At 42.2% G+C, this 20,065-nt stretch overlaps 1 protein-coding gene across 1 annotated transcript in view; it reads right to left on the reverse strand.

Annotated features, from left to right (window-relative positions):
* Nucleotides 1-6,558: 6,558 nt before the first annotated feature.
* Nucleotides 6,559-20,065, reverse strand: part of LOC306877100 (uncharacterized protein) — a gene marked incomplete at its 5' end in the record, with an annotated part of 40,128 nt that continues 26,621 nt past the window's right edge. The window contains 12 exons of the mRNA XM_079428637.1: nt 6,559-6,606; nt 10,024-10,041; nt 10,140-10,193; nt 10,279-10,323; nt 12,283-12,378; nt 12,884-12,946; nt 13,480-13,559; nt 13,719-13,763; nt 13,857-13,946; nt 14,101-14,170; nt 16,228-16,337; nt 16,861-16,970. Coding sequence (XP_079284763.1) covers nt 10,036-10,041; nt 10,140-10,193; nt 10,279-10,323; nt 12,283-12,378; nt 12,884-12,946; nt 13,480-13,559; nt 13,719-13,763; nt 13,857-13,946; nt 14,101-14,170; nt 16,228-16,337; nt 16,861-16,970 — 769 coding nt within the window. The 3' untranslated portion in view covers nt 6,559-6,606; nt 10,024-10,035. The remainder of the gene's footprint in view (nt 6,607-10,023; nt 10,042-10,139; nt 10,194-10,278; nt 10,324-12,282; nt 12,379-12,883; nt 12,947-13,479; nt 13,560-13,718; nt 13,764-13,856; nt 13,947-14,100; nt 14,171-16,227; nt 16,338-16,860; nt 16,971-20,065) is intronic.

Genomic DNA, 20,065 nt, shown 5'->3' on the forward strand with positions numbered 1-20,065 from the left:
CTCTGCCTTGCCGAAAACTGACCAAATCATCTGAACCGTCTGGGGATGTAGATTCCATTCCCCTGGAGCTACATTGTTCCTTGACAACATATCCACTCCTTGGTTCAGTCTGCCCGGCACATGAACCGCTTGTAGTGAGAGGAGTTCTCTCTATGCCCAAAGCAGGAGACATCGAGTCATCCTGTGAAGGTGACATGACCTGAGGCCGCCTTGGTGGTTGATGTAGGCCACCACCCTTGTGTTGTCTGACCGGACTAGGATGTGATGCCCTTTAAAGGCTGGCAGGAAGGTCTTTAGGACCAGACAAACAGCCATCATTTCGATGCAGTCGATATGCAGGCGTCGCTTGTGGGTCAACCAGGAGCCGTACGCAAGGTTGCCCTCATACAGAGCACCCCAGCCTGAGCTGGAGGCATCTGCTGTGATCACCTTCCTTCTGGAGGTCGTCCCCAACTGTACGCCTGATTGAAACAGGCGAGGAGTTGTCCAAAGGGCCACAGCTTTGAGGCAGCGATGGGTTACCTTGACATAAGCACCCAGGCACCATGCGTGGGACGAAATGCGGACTTTTAGGCAATATTGAAGTGAATATGTGTAGCAGGCCCAGGGGAATAACTGAGGAGGCTGCAGCCATGATTTCGAGGCAGTGATATGCAAGCGTCACTCGTGGGTCGACCAGGAGCTGTACGCCGGGTTGCCCTCGTACAGAGCGCCCCAGCCTGAGCTCAAGGCAGCCATGAGGCCGAGCATCCTCTGAAATGCTTTGAGGGGATGCAAAGCCCCCAGCTTGAAAGACGCCGCCGTTCGTTGGATAGTCAGGGAGCGTTCCGGTGTTATCCAAGCTCGCATTTCAACCCCAAATGCTCTAGGAGGTTGAGCAACAACGACCTGTGAGCGATCAATTGCCGTTCTGAGTCGGCTAGCATTAGCCAGTCGTCGAGGTAGTTCAGTGTGCGGATTCCCATCTGTCTCAGAAGGGAAAGAGCCGCGTCTACGCACTTCATAAAAGTGTGTGGGTCAGAGACAGTCCAATGGAAGGACCATGTATTAATAGGCCACTCCCTAGAAAGCGAATCTCAAAAACGGTCTGTGACGGGGCACTATTTGAATATGAAAGTAAGCTTCTTTCAGATCCACAGACAGAAACCAGTCCTCGGGCTGAATTTGCGAGAGGATCTGTTTCAAAATTAACATTCTGAACAGCCGTCACATGAGAGCCCGATTCAGATGTCTGAGATCGAGAATTGGTCAGCCGTCGTCTTTCTTGGGAACAAGGAAGTGTCGGCTGTAAAAACCTGACTCACTGTTCACTAAGGGGACCATTTCCACGGCACCTTTGCAAGCAGTATATGTACTCCAGACCGAAGAACATGCGTTGTCCGGTAACGAAGTGTGAATAATACCTCTGAGCGAGGTGACTTGCGAGCGAACTGGAGCGAGTAACCTCGTTCCATGGATTTTGAGAATCCAGCTTGACATGCCAGGAATGGCTTTCCAAGCCAAAAGCTAGGCGGCAAGCGTCTCCTACTAATGACAGTTCACAGCACGGGGCGGGGAACTGGCATTCACAGTGTGAGGAGAGGAGAATTGCTCTAGCGGGTCCACTATCACAGTGGTAGATTGCTTGGGCGCCCGCTGAATGAGAAGGATGTGCCCAGCTTGAATAGAATTTCCATCCGCTCAGTGTTGAACGGAGGGATGGAGAGCGAGCGTGAACTTACTTCGATGAAGTTCCGGCCTCAGCGAGAACTTATCCTTTCCTTTTCCTCTTAAAAGTTTGCTTCGCTAGACTCAGTGCTCCCTCAGTGCGAGCAGCCAGCCCCCGTGAGCGCAGTGTTAGAGTGGGCGTGGTCCAGATGCGTCTAATCTGAAGCCATCAGTATTCTCTTTTAATCCGCCTAAATGATCAAACCGCTCGTAGATGAGGGGTGTTGATAATCCTCACGTGTAAACACATTGGCAGATCAAAGTGCTGCGTGCATCCGCCTTTAAGCATAAAACCACTTGAGCAACCAGGGGTTAATCCTCACGTGTAAAACACACTGGCGGATCAAAGCGCTGAGGGGAGAGCGGGTCGCGCACACTCTCACGATGTGTCTCAATGAGTGCAGCCCTTACTCCGATCCGCCTAGAAGGACAGAGCCGCTCGATGAAGCGAGGGGCGCTGATCCTCACGTATAAAATACACTGGCTGCGGTAAGAGTGAAACATGCGGGATCTGTGCCGACATAAATCACTCATGCCTGATCGCTCAAAACTCACGAGTTCGCCATTTTTTTCTCCGAGGTAACTGGGAGAGGAGACACGTGAGAGTTGCAGGGCCATCTTCACTGAAGAGGGGATCCGTGAGCGATGCAGGGACAAACTCGCGCTTTTTCTGTGAAAGCGGCCTGTCTCAGTGAGCATAGCCTCAGCGACGCACACACAAATGGGAAGCTGTCAGCGATCTGATCATTGGTGACAGCATTCTTACTTTGATCCGTCTAGAGAGATTGAGCCGCTCGAAGAGGGGCACTAATCTCACTTGTAAAACACACACCGGCGGATAAAGGTGTCGGGGGAGATTGAGCATGCGGGCTCTTGCCGGCGTGGGATCATTCAAACCCGGTTGTTCAGCTCCGTGACTGCACTGTCCCTTTCTCCAAGCTCGCTGAGCGAAGAGAAACAGGAGACTGGGGCAGTTTTTTTTTGTTTGTTTTGTTTTTATTCGTGAGCGGATTAGAGCGAGACTCATGCCCTCTGTAGGAGCATTCCGTCTCAATGAGCATACAGTCTCTGCATGGAGGTTGTCCAGACAGGTGGGCTTTCAGCTGTTTAGAGCGGATCGCGATGCAGAATCAACGGGGAAATCGCATGGCGGCGGGACATGTTTCTATATCAATGAAAGGTGGTGTACAGACATTACAGTGTTAAAGAAGATGTGCTGTCCAGATTTAGAAGCATTTTCATCAACCTGTTAACCTTCGCCCCCCATCTTGGGCCTCACAGGTGAAAATAACCTATCTAAATTAAAATGGTAACAGTTCCTGACAAAGTGTGCTACACAAACAAATTAGGTATCTTTGGAAAGAAGACACTCTAGGCTTTACTATCCATCATCCAGAGTTGATAATGCTCAAAAAGATAAAATGTTATAGACACTGACGTGCCTTGAAAAATATTTTTCCAGACTGAATATTTTTTTATTTCATATACAAATACATGAAATATGTCCTGGAGCAATCCAGAAAAGTAATGGGGTGAAAGCCACGTGCCTCATCAGTTTATATTTCAAATTTGAAGATGATACCATGAAAAATTAGATTCTCATGAGGTCTCCTTCTGTTTCTAAAACTGTATGCTACAACACCGTGTTGTTTTTTTACCACCAAGATGCTGTTTTTGAGCGTAATTTATTCCATAACGGACGCGAACAATAACTCCCGAAGAAATGAAACGTAAACAAAGGAATAGTCATCCTTATTACAACGTTATTGTTTCGCTGGACTAAAAGTGCTCACTGGGATGTTGTTCTGTGGACCCTTACCTGTCTAACTAAACTGGGATTTCAGCAGTGGACACGTTTGTGGTTCGTTATTACAATGAATCTGGTACGTACTGCTTTTTTATTCTGCATGTTTTGATGTGTACTGCTTACACAAATGTAGCAAATACATTCCTTATAAGCTTTCCATCGAAAAACAGCGATCGATCTTTTGCCATCTGGTTGGCGCTACAGAGCACCGAATACCAGAACAGTCAGGCACAAGAACAGTTTCTTTCCCCAGGCAATCTACCTAATAAACAGTTAAATGTTCTCCCACTGTGCAATAAAAATGTGCAATAACCTTATTTATTCATCACCCTACTGTTACGTAACTACTCCCTGACAGAGATAAAACTAAACCAACAGAACAGACTCGTGACACATACATCCTAGTACATCCCTACATCTTATTTCTTATTTTTTTATTCTATTTCTATTCTATTTTGTCTATAGCACACCTGGACAACTTATTATTATTTTTATTACTTTATTGTTTTTATTTATTTATTTATTATTTTATTGGGGTTTATTGATATTTTTATATATATATATATATATATATATGTGTGTATTTTATTCACATCTTATTTTTATTATCTGTTTGTTGTTGTTGTTTTCTCTGTGTACTGGAAGCTGTGAAATTAAAACAAATTCCTTGTATGTGCAAACATACTTGGCAATAAAGCTCTTTCTGATTCTGATAAAGCTCTTTCTGGAAGAAAAAAAAAATTAAAAATCTGATTTGCCTGCAGCCTGAACAAGCCTTTAGATGAGGGATACATTCAAAATGTTCCCAGGACAGGTTTGAGAGGCACTTTTCTAGTTGGTTGATGCTAGTGCAGTGTTTTCTAACTACACTATTGAAGCCCTTACAGACACTAAGACCTGAAATGCATGTGTCAGACAAAGGGATGTGGTTGGAAAGCACTGTACTAGTGTGCTATATTAGAGAGTGTGATTAGTTACTAGGCATAGCTACGTTTAGGCACATAGATATGGTAAAACAGATAAGTTAGAAAAGTCACAATAACAATCTGTCAAAAGTCTGCATCAAATTGGTTGCTGAGCTGAAAAAAAGTATTCTAAGAAGAAAAATAATAGGTTTATATTGCTGACTGACTTACAGGACACAGGGCATAAATGCTCAGATCTGGACTGGTGGATTAGGAAATTCTGAACATACTGGTCAGCAGATTTTCATCAAGCACTGTCTCTATACTGCTACTCTGTTTACAACACATGATTATCCACACAACTTTTACAGAACTTTTACAGAAACCTCAGCAGTTATACTTCCTCATTCACTCTCTCTAAAAAAAACATGTTTTCCAAATAAATAAAATGCTTTCCTATATTGCACAAGTTTTAAGGTTCAATGAATGTCTTCAGGATTCTAAAGTTTTCCATAAACCTTTGTGTTAATTGACCCCACCTGTTGCACAGAACATATAAGTTTACTCCTAAGTCGCATTACCATTTGTAAAAACAAACATAAAAGTAATCGGAGATGTCCACACAATGAAGTCTATGGTGCTTAGGCTCCCATTGTAGGTGCATAACTGTCAACATTTATTAATTTTTTTTGCAAATGGCTGGACTAGCAATTATTGTCTGTAAGTAATACACTCTGGTGTTGATCAGATCTCAGGTTTCAGGTTCAGTTTAAACAAAGCCTAGAGTGAGAGTCTCCCAGTTAAACTAATAAGCATCTCACTCCCAGTGGACTGAAGCTCTTTATTAATGCTAACATATCTGTTCCTCTCTCATTATTATTACTGTCACTGACTGCATCATTTATTTATTAGTGCAGCCTCTTACCCCTTCATAGGACCTCACTCCCAAGCCCACCCTTCCTTTACCCAGGGTCCCACAGATAATGAGGGGCCAGACAGACACAGTGAGATAAGGGGAGGACTGGAGAGAGGAGGTCCCTGGAGAGGAGAACATGAGCAGAGATGCCCTCTGAATGATAATTGTTGATTAGTGTCTCTTAGATCCAAAATGCAAGACAGCACAATTTAAAGAAGGATCGTTAGAGAGCCATAGAGTGTTGACTGTACAGAAACCAAAACATGACACATTTTAAAGTAAAAATTAAACTCTTTATTTTGCTGTGTGTAAGTGTTATGAGTTAGGACAGTTTTAGGATAGCACAGTATACATGGATGAGTTTGTTAGGGCGTTTATACACTCATTTTGTACATAGGCCAAAAATATTTGCACACACAAATCCCACTCAGAAATGCATGGATGTTGCTGCCTCGATGACACCAGGCACACTTTTCAAGCATAACATTTGACAAAAAGAAGTTTGGTTTCACAATGCAACTCTTTCAAACATTAGTGGAATATAGATCATTTCATGACTGTATTTGTGTGAGGAGAATTTACATTATGCATCCACTAAAAATCACAGAAAACACCAGCTGAATAAAAGTCGAGGAGAAAAAATTTGTTCTTGGTGAGAGAAATTTTCTTCTTTTAATTCAGGCACAGCTAACTCCCACATCCTCACTGTGGTTACAGTTATTAACTCCCATTCCTGCATGTGGACAGTCAAAAATGCTCCTCTCATTTCCGGTACATCTCAACTCATCCAGCCAGATGCGTCCAGTTCCTGCAGCAGATACAGAGCATTGTGAGAGTATTTTGGAAACCATAGCATGTAAACCCCTGAACCATTAACCAAAATCTCTTAACCATAGATGGATCCATCACCTGCACCGGCCGTGAACACCTGAGTGGCCCTCTGGAAACCCAACATTTTGCACACCACCGAAGCGTCCACACTGTCAAAGCTGTCATCACACACCGTTCCCCAGACATTCTCATGAAACACCTCAACTCTTCCACGGCTGGAACTTCCCACTAAACGAACCACAGCTAATGACAAATAAACATATGTGAGACACACTGTTATTCAAGTAGAACCTCCAAAAACAATACAAGAATCTTCGTATTGGAATTATTTGATTGAATAAACATTAAGAGTGACACACAGTAGTATACATAAGTATTTATAGAATAATTACCAGGGGTGCCACCCGGGGGTCCTACATCACCCTTCTCTCCCTTAAGACCTGGGGCTCGTTCTTCATCCGAGATCAAATGAGACATCCGAGATGATTTCATCGTGCTAATCATGATCCGGCTAATTGGGTTCTTCGAACACACCTGTTGTTTATGATTAGTATCGCTGGATTGAGCTATCTGAGATAATTGCGCGTTCATGCATTGGTTTAAAAGGGGATATGTATCGATAGTAGAAACAATGATTAGCAATGCTGTTATTGGCTGTTCAGCATGGCCAAAGAACGTGCCCAGTTTTTCTTCCAAGCAGAACAAGAGCTTTTAATGGAAGGTTATGCCGAATTTGAGTCTTTAATTAAAACGACAGGAAACACCTCAAAGTCTGCAAAAGCCAGGAGAGAGGGCTGGCAAAAAGTAGCAGACAAATTAAATGCGTAAGTGCTGTCCATGGTAGATGTTTCTATTACTTTCTACAGTGTGTATTTTTGCATTTTAATAATTTCATATTTACTTTGTTCTTTTATGTCAGAGCCACCACGGGACCCACTAGAACATGGGGACAAGTAAAAGTGAAGTACAAGAATATTCTACAAAATGGTAGCCTTTAATTGTTATACTGTCTTTATTTTAAAAAGCCACTTTTTTCCTTTTTAAAAGCCACTGTTAAATAATGTGTTTGTCTGTTTATAACAACCACCAAGAAAAAGGCTGAAAAAAAAACAGGTGGTGGTCCTGCACCACCACAATATACCCCAGCAGAGGAGCTGGCCCTTGGGTTGAATGAAAACCGAACGATTGTGGAGGGCATCCCTGGGGGCAGCTCTTCCTCAGACCCAAAGCCAGGGACCAGTAGCAGCAACACCTTCATTACTGGTAGGCTAAATGAGCTTTCAATTCTCTTAGTACACTGTAAAATTATTTGTTGCTGCATTAAATGAAGTATAATCCAAATGGCTGGTACAGTCATTTCAACCATTTGTGAAAGTGAAGACTTCTACACTTTTAGTTAATATAAAATGTTGCCATGAGTTATTGATCACATTATATTTTTTACAGTGTAGTTAATTGTAATGACAATTTTTTTTATTCCCCTCTTTTGTGCAGTTTTACATAATACACCAACACTTTTACCTGTTCCCAAGCAAGTGGTGGCTGAAGCATATGCAGTAAGTTGTGTACTTTTTCTAACTTGCATAAAGGGAAGAGAGTGCAACACTTTGGAATACCCATTTATTTCCATTGCACAGGACAGTGAAGAAACCCTCTCAGATGACTGTCCTTTGGAGGAAGAACCTGTAAGTGCATAAATGACTTTACACTAATTTGTATATACTTGTGTACCTATTCTTTCTGTCTGCAATATGAGTTACAGGAGTCCACACCTAGAGAAAGGCCTACAGAAAGGCTTGCAGAAGAGTCTGCACAAAGAACTTATACAGAGGCGGACAGTGTTGTACTTTTACTTTTGTTGCATGAGGCATGTTTTGACCCTTTTTTTCTTTCACAAAATGACACAGGGTGACATCCGTTCCCTATATAAACGGCATTTTCAACAAAAAAAATGTAGAGTATTTTGACCTGAAAAAACACAAATTAAGAGGAGAAATTGAACTCGACAACTTGAAAAAGAGAAAAATTGCACTAGAGATAGAGTTGCTTCAAAAGGACCTTCAGAGTAAGTGCTAATACACCATTTGACACATAGTAGTATTGCTGACTTTACATAACTATCTCTTATTGCAGGCAAAAGATGACTTGCTGGCTTTTCTTCATAAAAAATTGTTTAAATAAAACTCCAGGAACTAAGCATATTTGTCTTTTATTTTACACATTCAAAAATGGTGCTCCACAATTCTGTCCCGTGCAGCTCTACCACTAGGTTGGTTCAAGTGCACTGGCTGGAGGTCATCATCAGGCTGCACCTCCACCACAGGGGTCCTCTCCTTTCTGATGGTGGCAATATTGTGGAGGATGGCACATGCAACAATTATGTCACAGGCCCTGTCAGGTGCAAACCTCAGACCCTTCAGACACTGAAATCTTTCCTTTAGTTGCCCAAAGGTAATTTCAATGCGTGCCCTTGTCCTGGCTAGAGCTGCATTGTAACGGGTTTGTGGTCCAGGGTTTGGGTCAGGGAAGGGCGTCATAAAATGCTGCCTGCAGGCATAGCCCCTGTTTCCAAGCAGGATCCCGTCAAAATTCCCTGTATAATGGAAAAATGCAGTTTTGTTAGGCTCAGCATAAGTGTGTGTGATACTGTGAGCTTGACATTTATATGTTCCCTTACCACGTCCAAATAATGTGCATAAATGTGACTCTCTGAAAATTCTTGAGTCATGCACTGATCCTGGCCATTTTGCTTCCACATTTGTTATATGGAACATAGCGTCACACACCATCTAAGAGATTTTAGTCAGTCAACTGCATACTTTTTGATCCATTTCTTTTTTTTTATGTAATATATTACTAATCTGGAATATTATAAATTGTAATAGTAATTTACCTGCACATTTATACCGTGAACCCCCTTTCGGTTCACAAAATCTCCTTCATTGGGGCCTGGTCGGGCCTTGATGGGGATGTGTGTGCAATCTATGGCACCAATCATGTTAGGGAAGCTTGAAGGACACATACTGTTAGTCATACTTTTTGGCATGGTCATGATTGCATGTCATTAACAATTATAAATGTATCTACAATAGCAACAAAAATTCTGCTTTACCACCTGGGGTCTTAAGTGGTTTGGAAATACCACAAAAACCCTTAAAAACTGCTTGAGTGCCAGGTAAACTTTGCGAATGGCACGACAGACAGCACTTTTCACTAAGTTCTCTGCATCTCCAATAGTGTAAAGGAAAGTGCCACTCGCAAAGAATCTCAGGGCAATGCACACAGTCTGTGCAGTTGTCAAAGCCCGACTCCTCCGTGTTGAACACTTAATGTGTGGTTCCAACAAATTAATGATGTAAATAACACCCTCACGAGAAAAACGATATCTCTCAACAATTACACTTTCGCGCTGCGCCAAAGGATCCTGTCTATCACGCAATACACGATTAATTCGAAAAGCTCTGCGAATTATTCTTGCACCTTCCGCAACAGGTTGCTGTCGTAAAAATGGACAAGACATGGCTGCGACAGACTTCCCTATCTCCTCCGCTTATAAAGCCGCGATCTAATCCTGTTTACATGAAATAAGCCTGCTCCCGAGCAGGTTTAAGCTTGCGCACCTGTTGCTATGACAGCAAGTCCAGGATGAGCGTCGAAGAACCAAACAATCCAAGATCATGCCAAATCGTCAACAATCAAATCCAGCTAACTGAGTTAGCGACGTACAAAGAACGAGCCCTGTTTAAGACCATCATATATTTACATACAATTAATTTACTCACAAACAGTTTAATAATCACACAGATGCTGTGCACTCAATGATATTGCAGACATGCCCAAAATGCACCCAAACATACCTAGAGCTCCTATTAGGCCTAAAAGACAGACAAAAGGATAAGATGAAGGAAATTCAAGAAACACACAGAGTTGGATGTTGATTTCTTGTCAATAATAAACTTTTTAACAAACTCACCCGGATCACCTTTACTGCCCTTTTCTCCCTTCGGACCTTGAAGTCCAGGGACACCTACATGCAACATCAAACTCAGATGACATCTATATGATATAAACTCAATGTTTATCATCTGTTTATGTGCTTGTTTTTAGATTACCTTGCAATCCTTGACTTCCCTCAAGTCCCTGTTGTCCTCGTGGCCCTGAAAACAATTATTTGCCCATAAATAAATTGTTATGGTCGGGTGGTTGCAGTAAAAGAGGCGCAAGACGAAGGAGTAAACAAAAAGGAGTATTCTTTATTTGGCAGCATCAACTCACACTTGACATTTACTTAACTTAAGAACGGACAAACACTGAAGGGAAACTCAGGACTTATAAAGGGACTAGAACAAAGGAGCTAACTAGATAATTGATTAAACACAGGTGGAAAGACTAAACGATGATTAACTAATTAACTAAACCAGAACAGGAACTACCAAAAAAAGGGCAAAACCAAACTGGACAGAAACAGACACGTAACAGTTATCGCGTAACAGTAACAGTAACAGACGGGCGCCCTGGAGGCTGGAGCTGGACCAGGACAGGGAGGTGACAAGGGAAGCCTCCAGGGTGGATCAGGAGACTCAGGAGACCATGGCGGACCTGGAGACTCGGGAGGCCATGGCGGATCTGGCGACAGGGGATGCCATGGCGGATCAGGGAACCTGGAAAGCCATGGCGGATCAGGGAGCTTGGACGGCCATGGCGGATCAGGGAGCTTGGACGGCCATGGCGGATCAGGGAGCTTGGATGGCCATGGCGGGACTTGAGACTCGGGGAGCCATGGCGGGACTGGAGACTCGGAAGACCATGGTGGATCAGGAGACTCGGGGCGCCCTGGCAGGTCAGGTAACTTGGATGGCCATGGCGGTATAATTCCTTTGGGAGCCCAAGGTGGATCAGGGAGCTCAGTGGCCTTGGCCCTTGGCCCGGCCACACAGGCAGAGACTATATGGCCCCCCCCAAAATTTGTTTTTGGGATATTCCCCTCTAGGGGCCACACTGGAGGAGCAGGCTCTGTGGGAAGCTCAGAAGGAGCGGGCTCAGTGGGGCGCTCTTGCAGCGCGGACTCTTGGGGGCGCTCTTGCAGCGCGGATACTTGAGGTTGCTCGGGAGGCCCGGAGCTGGATGGAGCCAGCGGAGACTAAGGAGAGCTGGGCGGAACCAGCGGAGACGCAGGAGAGCTGGACGGGACCAGCGGAGACGCAGGAGAGCTGGACGGGACCAGCGGAGACGCAGGAGAGCTGGACGGGACCAGCGGGAACTCAGGAGGACTGGGCGGAACCAGCGGAAACTCAGGAGGACTGGGCGGATCCAGAGGGTACTCAGGAGGGCTGGGCGGAACCAGAGGAGACACAGGAGAGTACTTGCGAGGCGCAGGCACAGGAGGGCACTTGTGAGGAACAGGCACTAGAGGGCACTGGCGAGGAGCAGGCACAGGAGGGCACTGGCGAGGAGCAGGCACAGGAGGGCACTGGCGAGGAGCAGGCACTGGAGTCCATGACATTCCCTCATATACTATTAGTACTCCTACAGGTACCTGCCCTTCCTTCCTCGGGCTGAGCCGTAGTAGGTGGCGGAACCATCTTCGTCGCGGACGGCGCAACGTTCATCGCCCCTTGCGGCGGAATCCTCTTCGCCACGGGCGGAATCCACCAACTCTTGGTGGACTGGGGAAGCGAGCTGTGGATCTCCGGAGCTCCCTTCCGGGGAACCAAAACCAACCGCCTCCTCCGCATGTTGTCGTCTGTCATTAGGTCCGTTCTTCTGTTATGGTAGGGTGGTTGCAGTAAAAGAGGCGCAAGACGAAGGAGTAAACAAAAAGGAGTATTCTTTATTTGGCGGCATCAACTAACACTTGACATTTACTTAACTTAAGAACGGACAAACACTGAAGGGAAACTCAGGACTTATAAAGGGACTAGAACAAAGGAGCTAACTAGATAATTGATTAAACACAGGTGGAAAGACTAAACGACGATTAACTAATTAACTAAACCAGAACAGGAACTACCAAAAAAAGGGCAAAACCAAACTGGACAGAAACAGACACGTAACATAAATGGCATAATGCCATATATCACTCTTATGTGCATGTGTCCTTAGCACTCCTACAATACCTGGAAGGCCAACACCAGTGTCTCCCTTTGGTCCAGGTGGACCTTTTTGTCCAGGTAGTCCTTGCAGACCAGTATGTCCCGTCCGACCAGGAGACCCTATAAGATCAGCCAAATACAGGTTAGAGCACAAATGAATCGGGGATTATAAAATTTCAGGGAGTGAGGGTACAGCACTCTCCCTTGAAACAAAGGTATCATGATAACACAATATATAAGCTTGCCAGGTTAGTGGCATCGAATCCCTTAAATATGAGTTTTGTAGACACTTGGAAGTAAATAATTTGTGTAAAACAATATGTATTTATTATCAATGAAAATAATCATTATAATTGAAAATCTGATTACAAAGTCTATAAATATATTGTGCTGATTACTTTTGTGTTTTCTGTATAATGGATTCCGGAGTGAAGCTGCTATACAGTTATATGGATGAGCTTTTATTCAATATTGTGGTATCAGCTATTTCAGATAAACCTAAGTATACCATATTTTATGGCAATAGTCCTTAGACTGGCTATGATAATAACCTTAACAGAGAGATAGGATTGTTTGACACATTGGAAAATTACGTAAATATGGGTAATGATCTGGGCTTTCTTACCACTAGGACCTGAAGGTCCCTGTTCTCCTTTCTCACCTCTGGTACCTGGTTCTCCTTTAGGACCTGAGGAAGAGATAATTTAGTGTATACATGTAAAGATTATGGATGAAAATATTCAACTACAATGTGTCAAACAGTGCCAAACTTAGAACACAAGTGCTGCGTTGACCAGCGTTTATTATTAGTGGTATTTATCAAGGCAAGCATCACTATTAGTTTTATTCAGACTAACCAAAATTGTGAGGCTTCTTGAGGAGAGGTGATACTTTTCTAAGGGATTAAACATCAATTTCCCTGACGGACAATAATATATGAAAATTCATGTCTTGTTATCAGAATGTCAAAATATGGTTGGTTATTTTGACTTGTGGCAATATTTAACCTTGCAACTACCCATAATACTGTAACAACAATCTAGACATGCTCACACTATAAACATCCTAGCATCCATACTGCATACTGCATAAAAAAAATAAATAAATAAATAGAAAAGGTACATAGCCTTTTATTTTTATTATTGTTTTAGATTTCTTGTTATATTTAGTAGTTATAAAATTAGCTCCTCTAGACAAGTTATCGAATCATTTAGATGATACCTTGTGGTCCACGGGGCCCTGGTGTTCCTGGGAGACCAGGCTTTCCATCTGCACCTTGATGACCGTCAGTCCCAGGTAAACTTTGTGTGCACAGAGAAAATACCCGACACGATTTCATTAAAGCAATACTAAAACTCTCTCAGCACAGACAAATGTACAAGGCATTTCTACAACACATATTTTGTGTTTTATTACAGTATGAATTATTCAGATGACCTTTAATCATCATAAACAAGCACCTATTATTCCTCTCGCTCCTGTATCCCCCTTCAAGCCCGGAATACCTGGAGACAGAAGTAACAGTCATAGAGAGATATGGATCTACTATACTGTTCCAAATGGGGTAAGAGTTGTGTGAAAGTGAGAAAGGCAATTACCAGGTGGACCCTTCATGCCATCTAGGCCCCTTTCACCTGCTAGTCCTTGGTCTCCTTTTTCACCAGGAGCTCCAGGCACACCTACTTGACCTGAAAGAGAGAAAATTCAAAATTGTTCTTGTATGCAGCAAAGCAGCATATGTTTTGCTAAGCAAATACATGACATTCAAATTTATGGAAAATTAACACAGACCACAATGCTACACCCACACAAATTCATACAGATATATAAAAATACACTAACCTGGTGAGCCAGTCTGTCCTTTCTGTCCCGGCAACCCTGGCATTCCAGAAAGACCTGATACAGAACACCCCTGGATTATAAATACTGACCAGTGACATCAGAATGTCAAAAATGCTATTCACACACGTGTTGGGATAAAGGATTTAAGACACCAAAGGTCAAATTGCAGCTTTAGTTTAGTGTATATGTCTTTTTTGACCAGCAGGGAGAGCTGAAAACACACATATTGCGAAGGAATGGGGAAAGTGACTGACTCTATTCTGTTCACTGTGCTCTGCTGCTAACTGTTTACCATTTTTTACCCCCCTCTAACCATTTTTTACCCCTTTAAACTGTGGACAGGTTCTTAGTGATTTGGGATGCCTCAAAGATGTTTGGTATTGTAAGGTCCACCCATTTGGCCCAAGGAAGGTATCCAAATAGTGGATGAAGGGTTCCTGCGTGTTCGGTCTTTCCGGTGTGCAAAGTTCTTCAATTTAAGTTAAACTCTAATCTGACTCCATTTTATTATTTAATCTGACTCCATTTTATTATGACCTCCTATTTAGCTTGAAATACAAATTGATTGCTTGTCCATTTCTAATCAGTATTATTCTGATATTTGATTATTCTAGTTAACTCTTGACTTTATATTTACTCGTTCATTCGGTTGCTCATGTCTTTAACAAGGATGCAACGTAATCTACTAGAGTCAATAATTACAGAGTAAAACAGAATAAGGTCAAATGTAACAATTTATTCTCAGTCAGGTAAATACTGTATGTATTATGTCAATTCCACAGCAATTCAAAGAGATCAAATCATATCAATACAAAACATAGAATTCTCAAAGATAAATCTACGAGTAAAGGATGCATACCTGACTTTATAGAAATACATAGTGTGAAGTATTGAGACACCACACTACGGGCTTCTTGTAGGCAGGAACTAACAATTTGAATTTGCTTTGATCAAGCCGAGTTAGCACCTTTTGGGACAGAAGGTAATTTGCATGAAAACCACTAGGAGCTGATCTATAACTGTCACGAGTCCGGGCTCGGCAGTTCTTCCCTGTCACCACCAGAGGTCACCATCTCCCTTCCTCCCGGACTCATCTACGTAATCATATACACCTGCCACATCACATACACCTGCTTAACCACACATACCTGTACACTTAACACTCCCAGCTGTTCTCCGTTTGCCACAGACTATATAGTCTCCCCTTTCCTACCACTCTGCCTGGTTCGTTAATTGTAATTTACAAATGTGTTGCAGTGAGTACATTTCTTGTGTTTGGCTCTGGTCTGGGATACATGCACTGTATTGCCGTCTGGTATCCCAGATCTTTTCTGTTTAGTTTTTTGCCATGTTGGCTTGTTATTTTTTTAAATTAAAGAGCACTTCCCTGCACTTGGACCCTGACCTCATCTTTCCACGGTGCTTTTCACGGCGTCCCGTGACATATAACAATAATAGTTTTAGGTCTATATACAGAGACTTTAGAAAACATGAGAAAAAAAAAATGCTAACTAAGATGCATAATGTAAAGATCAGAAAATGCATTTCATGACCCCTTAAACAATTTAAATCATGGCAGATTCACAAAATAGTGCCTGTTCAATATATGTACGATTTGTGTGTGTGTATCTGGTATTCCCTACATTATGGGGACCAAACGTCCCCACAAGGATAGTTATGCCAGTACATTTTCACATTGTTGGGACTTTTTTTTTGGTCCCCAAAAAATGTTGGTTTTTGTGGTTTATGGGGACTCTCCATAGGCGTAATGGTTTTTATACTGAACAAACTGTGTGTGCTATTGCCCTACACCTACCATACACCTAAATTTAGCCCTCACAGGAGACTTTGTGCATTTTTAGATTTTCAAAAAAACACCATTTAGTATGTTTTTTTTAAGCCTTTTGAATTACGGGGACATAGGCAGTGTGAACCACCTTCATATTGTAATACCTCTGTCATACCCATGTCATTATACAAATTTGTGTCCTCATAAACCACATAAACATACACACACACACACACACACACACAGACAGAGGTAACCTTCAATTCTCTCAAAACATGGCTCTCTCTGCAAATATGTGTGCATGAGTTTGTATCACACTCATGGATACATGTGTGTACCTGATCTGAACTGGAGCTGCCCAGATTGAATCCCTCAGCAGACTTGAGTTCCTCTGTTGTGGCATCAGCTGATGTACAGTGAAGGTGAACCCAAGCCTCCAGAGTGAAGACTACATACAATACACATCCAATATTGTTTCACATCCTCAAAAGGACACAATGCAGTTCCTCTATACTTTTATTATTTCAAATCTAAAACTTGCTTGTAAAGTTTGCTTATATTAATTTTCTTTTAAATAAATGCCACTTGGTTTGAGCATTTGTATGTACAGAAATGTATAGCTTTTTAAATGTGACTATTTCTGGTACATCTCACCTGGTACTCTAATTTGGTACCCATTGGGATTTTTGAAAGTGATCTACTAATAAAATTAGAGTTGAGTTTAGAAAGTGGGCGGTGGGAAAGTTATGGCTATGGTCAGTCAGTACTACTTACTATTTGTCACAGACCTGCCAGGCTCTACCTCCACCCAATCACAAAGGTCCCTGAGTACTAATCATAAAGACATCCATAAAGACAAACACCGCCCAGCACTCGATGTCCGGTCTCGTTCATTCGAAGTTGGACTGCTAAAGCCACCACAGCCTCAGTAAAACTTGACATTCTGTATACTTACCTGTTAACCTGCTTACCTGCTTTCCGCGCTCCTAGGATACCTGCTCCATCTGCTCCTGGAATCCCGAGTGTCTGCTCCAAGTCTGCGGTATGTGTCTCCTCTGGTTTCCTATGGTCCCCGCTCCTCCTGTGAACAGAAAGGTTACAAGTTCAAGTTCCGAAGAGTAACTCTGAGATCGCTAGTTATTGCACTCACCTGCCATCTCGTTCCTTGCTCACCTGTTGGTCAATAAATCACCTTTGTACCTTCTCTCTCTGCCTCCAGTCCTCTTCCGTAACACTATTGGACATACAAGCAAATAGACTGTTTATATAAACACAATAGAAGACTATGGTCATTACAGAAAGCCAATTAAACGTGTGTGTGCACATGACATGGTTGTGTATTTGCCCTTCCATTAAGAATGACAAACTGTCCCTTCTCCTGTTCTGTGTGAGTGTGTGTTCCTGTCAGTGGGTAAACTGGTTGGTGATAAGGCCATCTGTTTAGACGGAAAGCTTTAAACAGAAGTGCAGTGCCGTCCCTGACCTCAGATCAGCTCTAAACAGCCCTCTCTGCTCACACTTAACCTGCACTGACAGAATGACCTTGTTTACTGTACTCAGTGTGTCTCGGTGTTTTGTTTATTTGTTTGTTTGATGACCACACCACTCAGTTGCTGATGTATGTGTTTTAGGGTGATTGATGACCTTGAGAGACCCTGTCAGTATGTATCAGACACAAGTGTATGTGTGAATATAACACTCTCTCTGTCTCTTACTCTCTGTGTCCTCTCTACACAGTGTCTCTTTACTGTAAAATACAGTAAATAGGTTTAGATTTTATTTCCAGTTTGTGTCTGTGCATGGTGGGTTGAGCTTTTAAAGCAGCATTATGTCTATATAATCTGGTCGGCCTCAATACTAAAATACTATTTAACTTCTTCCCTTTCAGTCAAAACATTGTCCTCATTTTTCATTGACAAGTTGAGGAAATTTGAGCGTTTGATAGCATTTTATAGCATTTATATTTATGCATTTGACTATTATAGATAGATGTGAATATTCTTTTTAATATTATTAATATTATTATTTTTATTGCATATATTATTGTATTAATTTTTATGCTTAGACTTGGTCTTGAAAAAATAAGCTGATGGGCTCAATAAAATAAATCAACTAAAATTAAAAGTTCCAAAAGGGTGGATTCGAAGCAATGCAATAGAAGAACAATTATTATACACTCCCCTCCAAAAGTATTGGGACAGTGAGACCGGTTCCTTTATTTTTGGGGTTTGGCATCAAAAGATGAATATCAGACAAGAGATTTACAAGCCGGCTTTTATTTCCAGGTTTACATCTGGATCTGACACACAACTTTGAAGAGATCACCCTTTGTTTGAACCCACCCATTTTTCATGTGAGAAAAAGTATTGGAACAGATAGAATTAACATAGATTAAAGTGAAAAAGACTTAATATTTAGTTGCAAATCCTTTGCTTTCAATAACTGCATCAAGCCTGTGACCCATTGACATCACCAAACTTTTGCATTCTTCTTTTGTGATGCTTTTCCAGGCTTTCAGCGCAGCCTCTTTCAGTTGTTGTTTGTTTTGGGGGGTTACCCCCTTCAGTCTCCTCTTTAGCAGGTAAAAGACATGCTCTATAGCAGGGCTAGTAAGTTTGCCATCGGGCCAAAAAAACATTTCACCACTAGATGGCAGGCCAGAACATAGTCAAAGGATAATTTAAGATATTAATTGATGAAAAATGCAACCAGAATTGCCTGTGACTGACTGTTACAGTGTATTTTGTAACTGGTAGTGAGCTGTTACTCTGTGTAAAATCCTGCGACAGTCATTAATAAAAAGTCACATTTGTGTGGCGGTGTCCGATCAGAGTATGTGAGCGGAGTGGAGCATCAACAATTTCCCCTCCGCGCTTTTAGCATTTAATAATCACTCCGCTCCCGCTCCACTCCGAGCTCACTAGCTGGGTTTCCATCACCCTGTTTTAATGCGCATTTTGAAGTATCGCATGAGAAATTTGTGATGGAAATACCAAATTTCAAATACAATTCCTTAATTCGCACAAAAGTTTTTTTACCCTCGCTTGAGGTGGTTTTTGACTTGTTCGAAAAAGGGTTAATGCGAATAAAGGGAGATGGAAATGCATTTTGCAAATAACTTCCTCCAAGCGCATCAAAAAAGTCATGTGACTTTGCGCTATGAGACGGGATAACTTGACTAGCAGCGGACTGATCTCGTTCCACAGCACCTGAAATGTTGTTATGGTCGTTCTGAAATGCCTGAGCAAAGTCTGTCATCAAAGTATTTCTGTACAATTGTCTTACACGACTGTGGTCCCAAACAGCAGCATTCACCTCCGAAAGCAATGGCAGCATTTATTGTGTTTTGTCTGCTCGATCTGAGGCGCAATTAATTTTTCATATATGAAAATTATTATATTCAGTACCTAATCCTAGTTTTCTATAGGCTATTTAGTGCCAGTTTACCAGGATGTGACGATTTTGTTCTCTTTGACTCATTGGATGGATATGGTGGTCGTTCGCAAATATTTTATGCAATATTCCAATTTTGCGCATAAGTTAAATTCGCAACTTTGGATGGAAACCCAGCTACTGATATCAGAAACACTGCTCTGCATCTTTATAGTATTTCAGTATGTTTGAAATATCACAGTTCTATGCCCGTTTCCGCCACTGAATAAAAAATAAAAAAAGGTTATTGCGACTTGTTTTTCACAGAATTGTGAGATAAAGTGCAATTGTAAGATATAAACTCATAATTGCGAGTTATTAAGTCAGAATTGCGAGTTAAAGTCCAGTTTTGAGAGGGGAAAAAAGACTGATATGTTCTAAGAATTGCGAGTTTATATCTCAGAATTATGACTTTTTAACTCGCAATTAAAAAGAGTGAAAACCACGACACCGACTTTTAAAAAAACCGCTCCTCGCTCCATTCAAGTCACACCGTTCCACTCGTGCTCCGCTCCGCTCACATACTCTGATTGTGAGTAACTGTTGCTGTCATGACAGATCTATTTCAGAACCAGCCGCTATCAAAATAATCTGGCTACGGGCGTGGGCCAGATATTATTGCTGGCGGGCCCCTTTGGGCTGGAGATTGACTTTGCCAGTCCAAAACCTTCCACTTCTTGCCCCTGATTAACTCCTTTGTTGTTTTGTTGGTGTGTTTTGGGTCATTATCTTGCTGCAGGATGA

Source organism: Barbus barbus, assembly GCF_936440315.1.
Source record: "Barbus barbus genome assembly, chromosome: 11".
NCBI classification, from domain to species: Eukaryota; Metazoa; Chordata; class Actinopteri; order Cypriniformes; family Cyprinidae; genus Barbus; species Barbus barbus.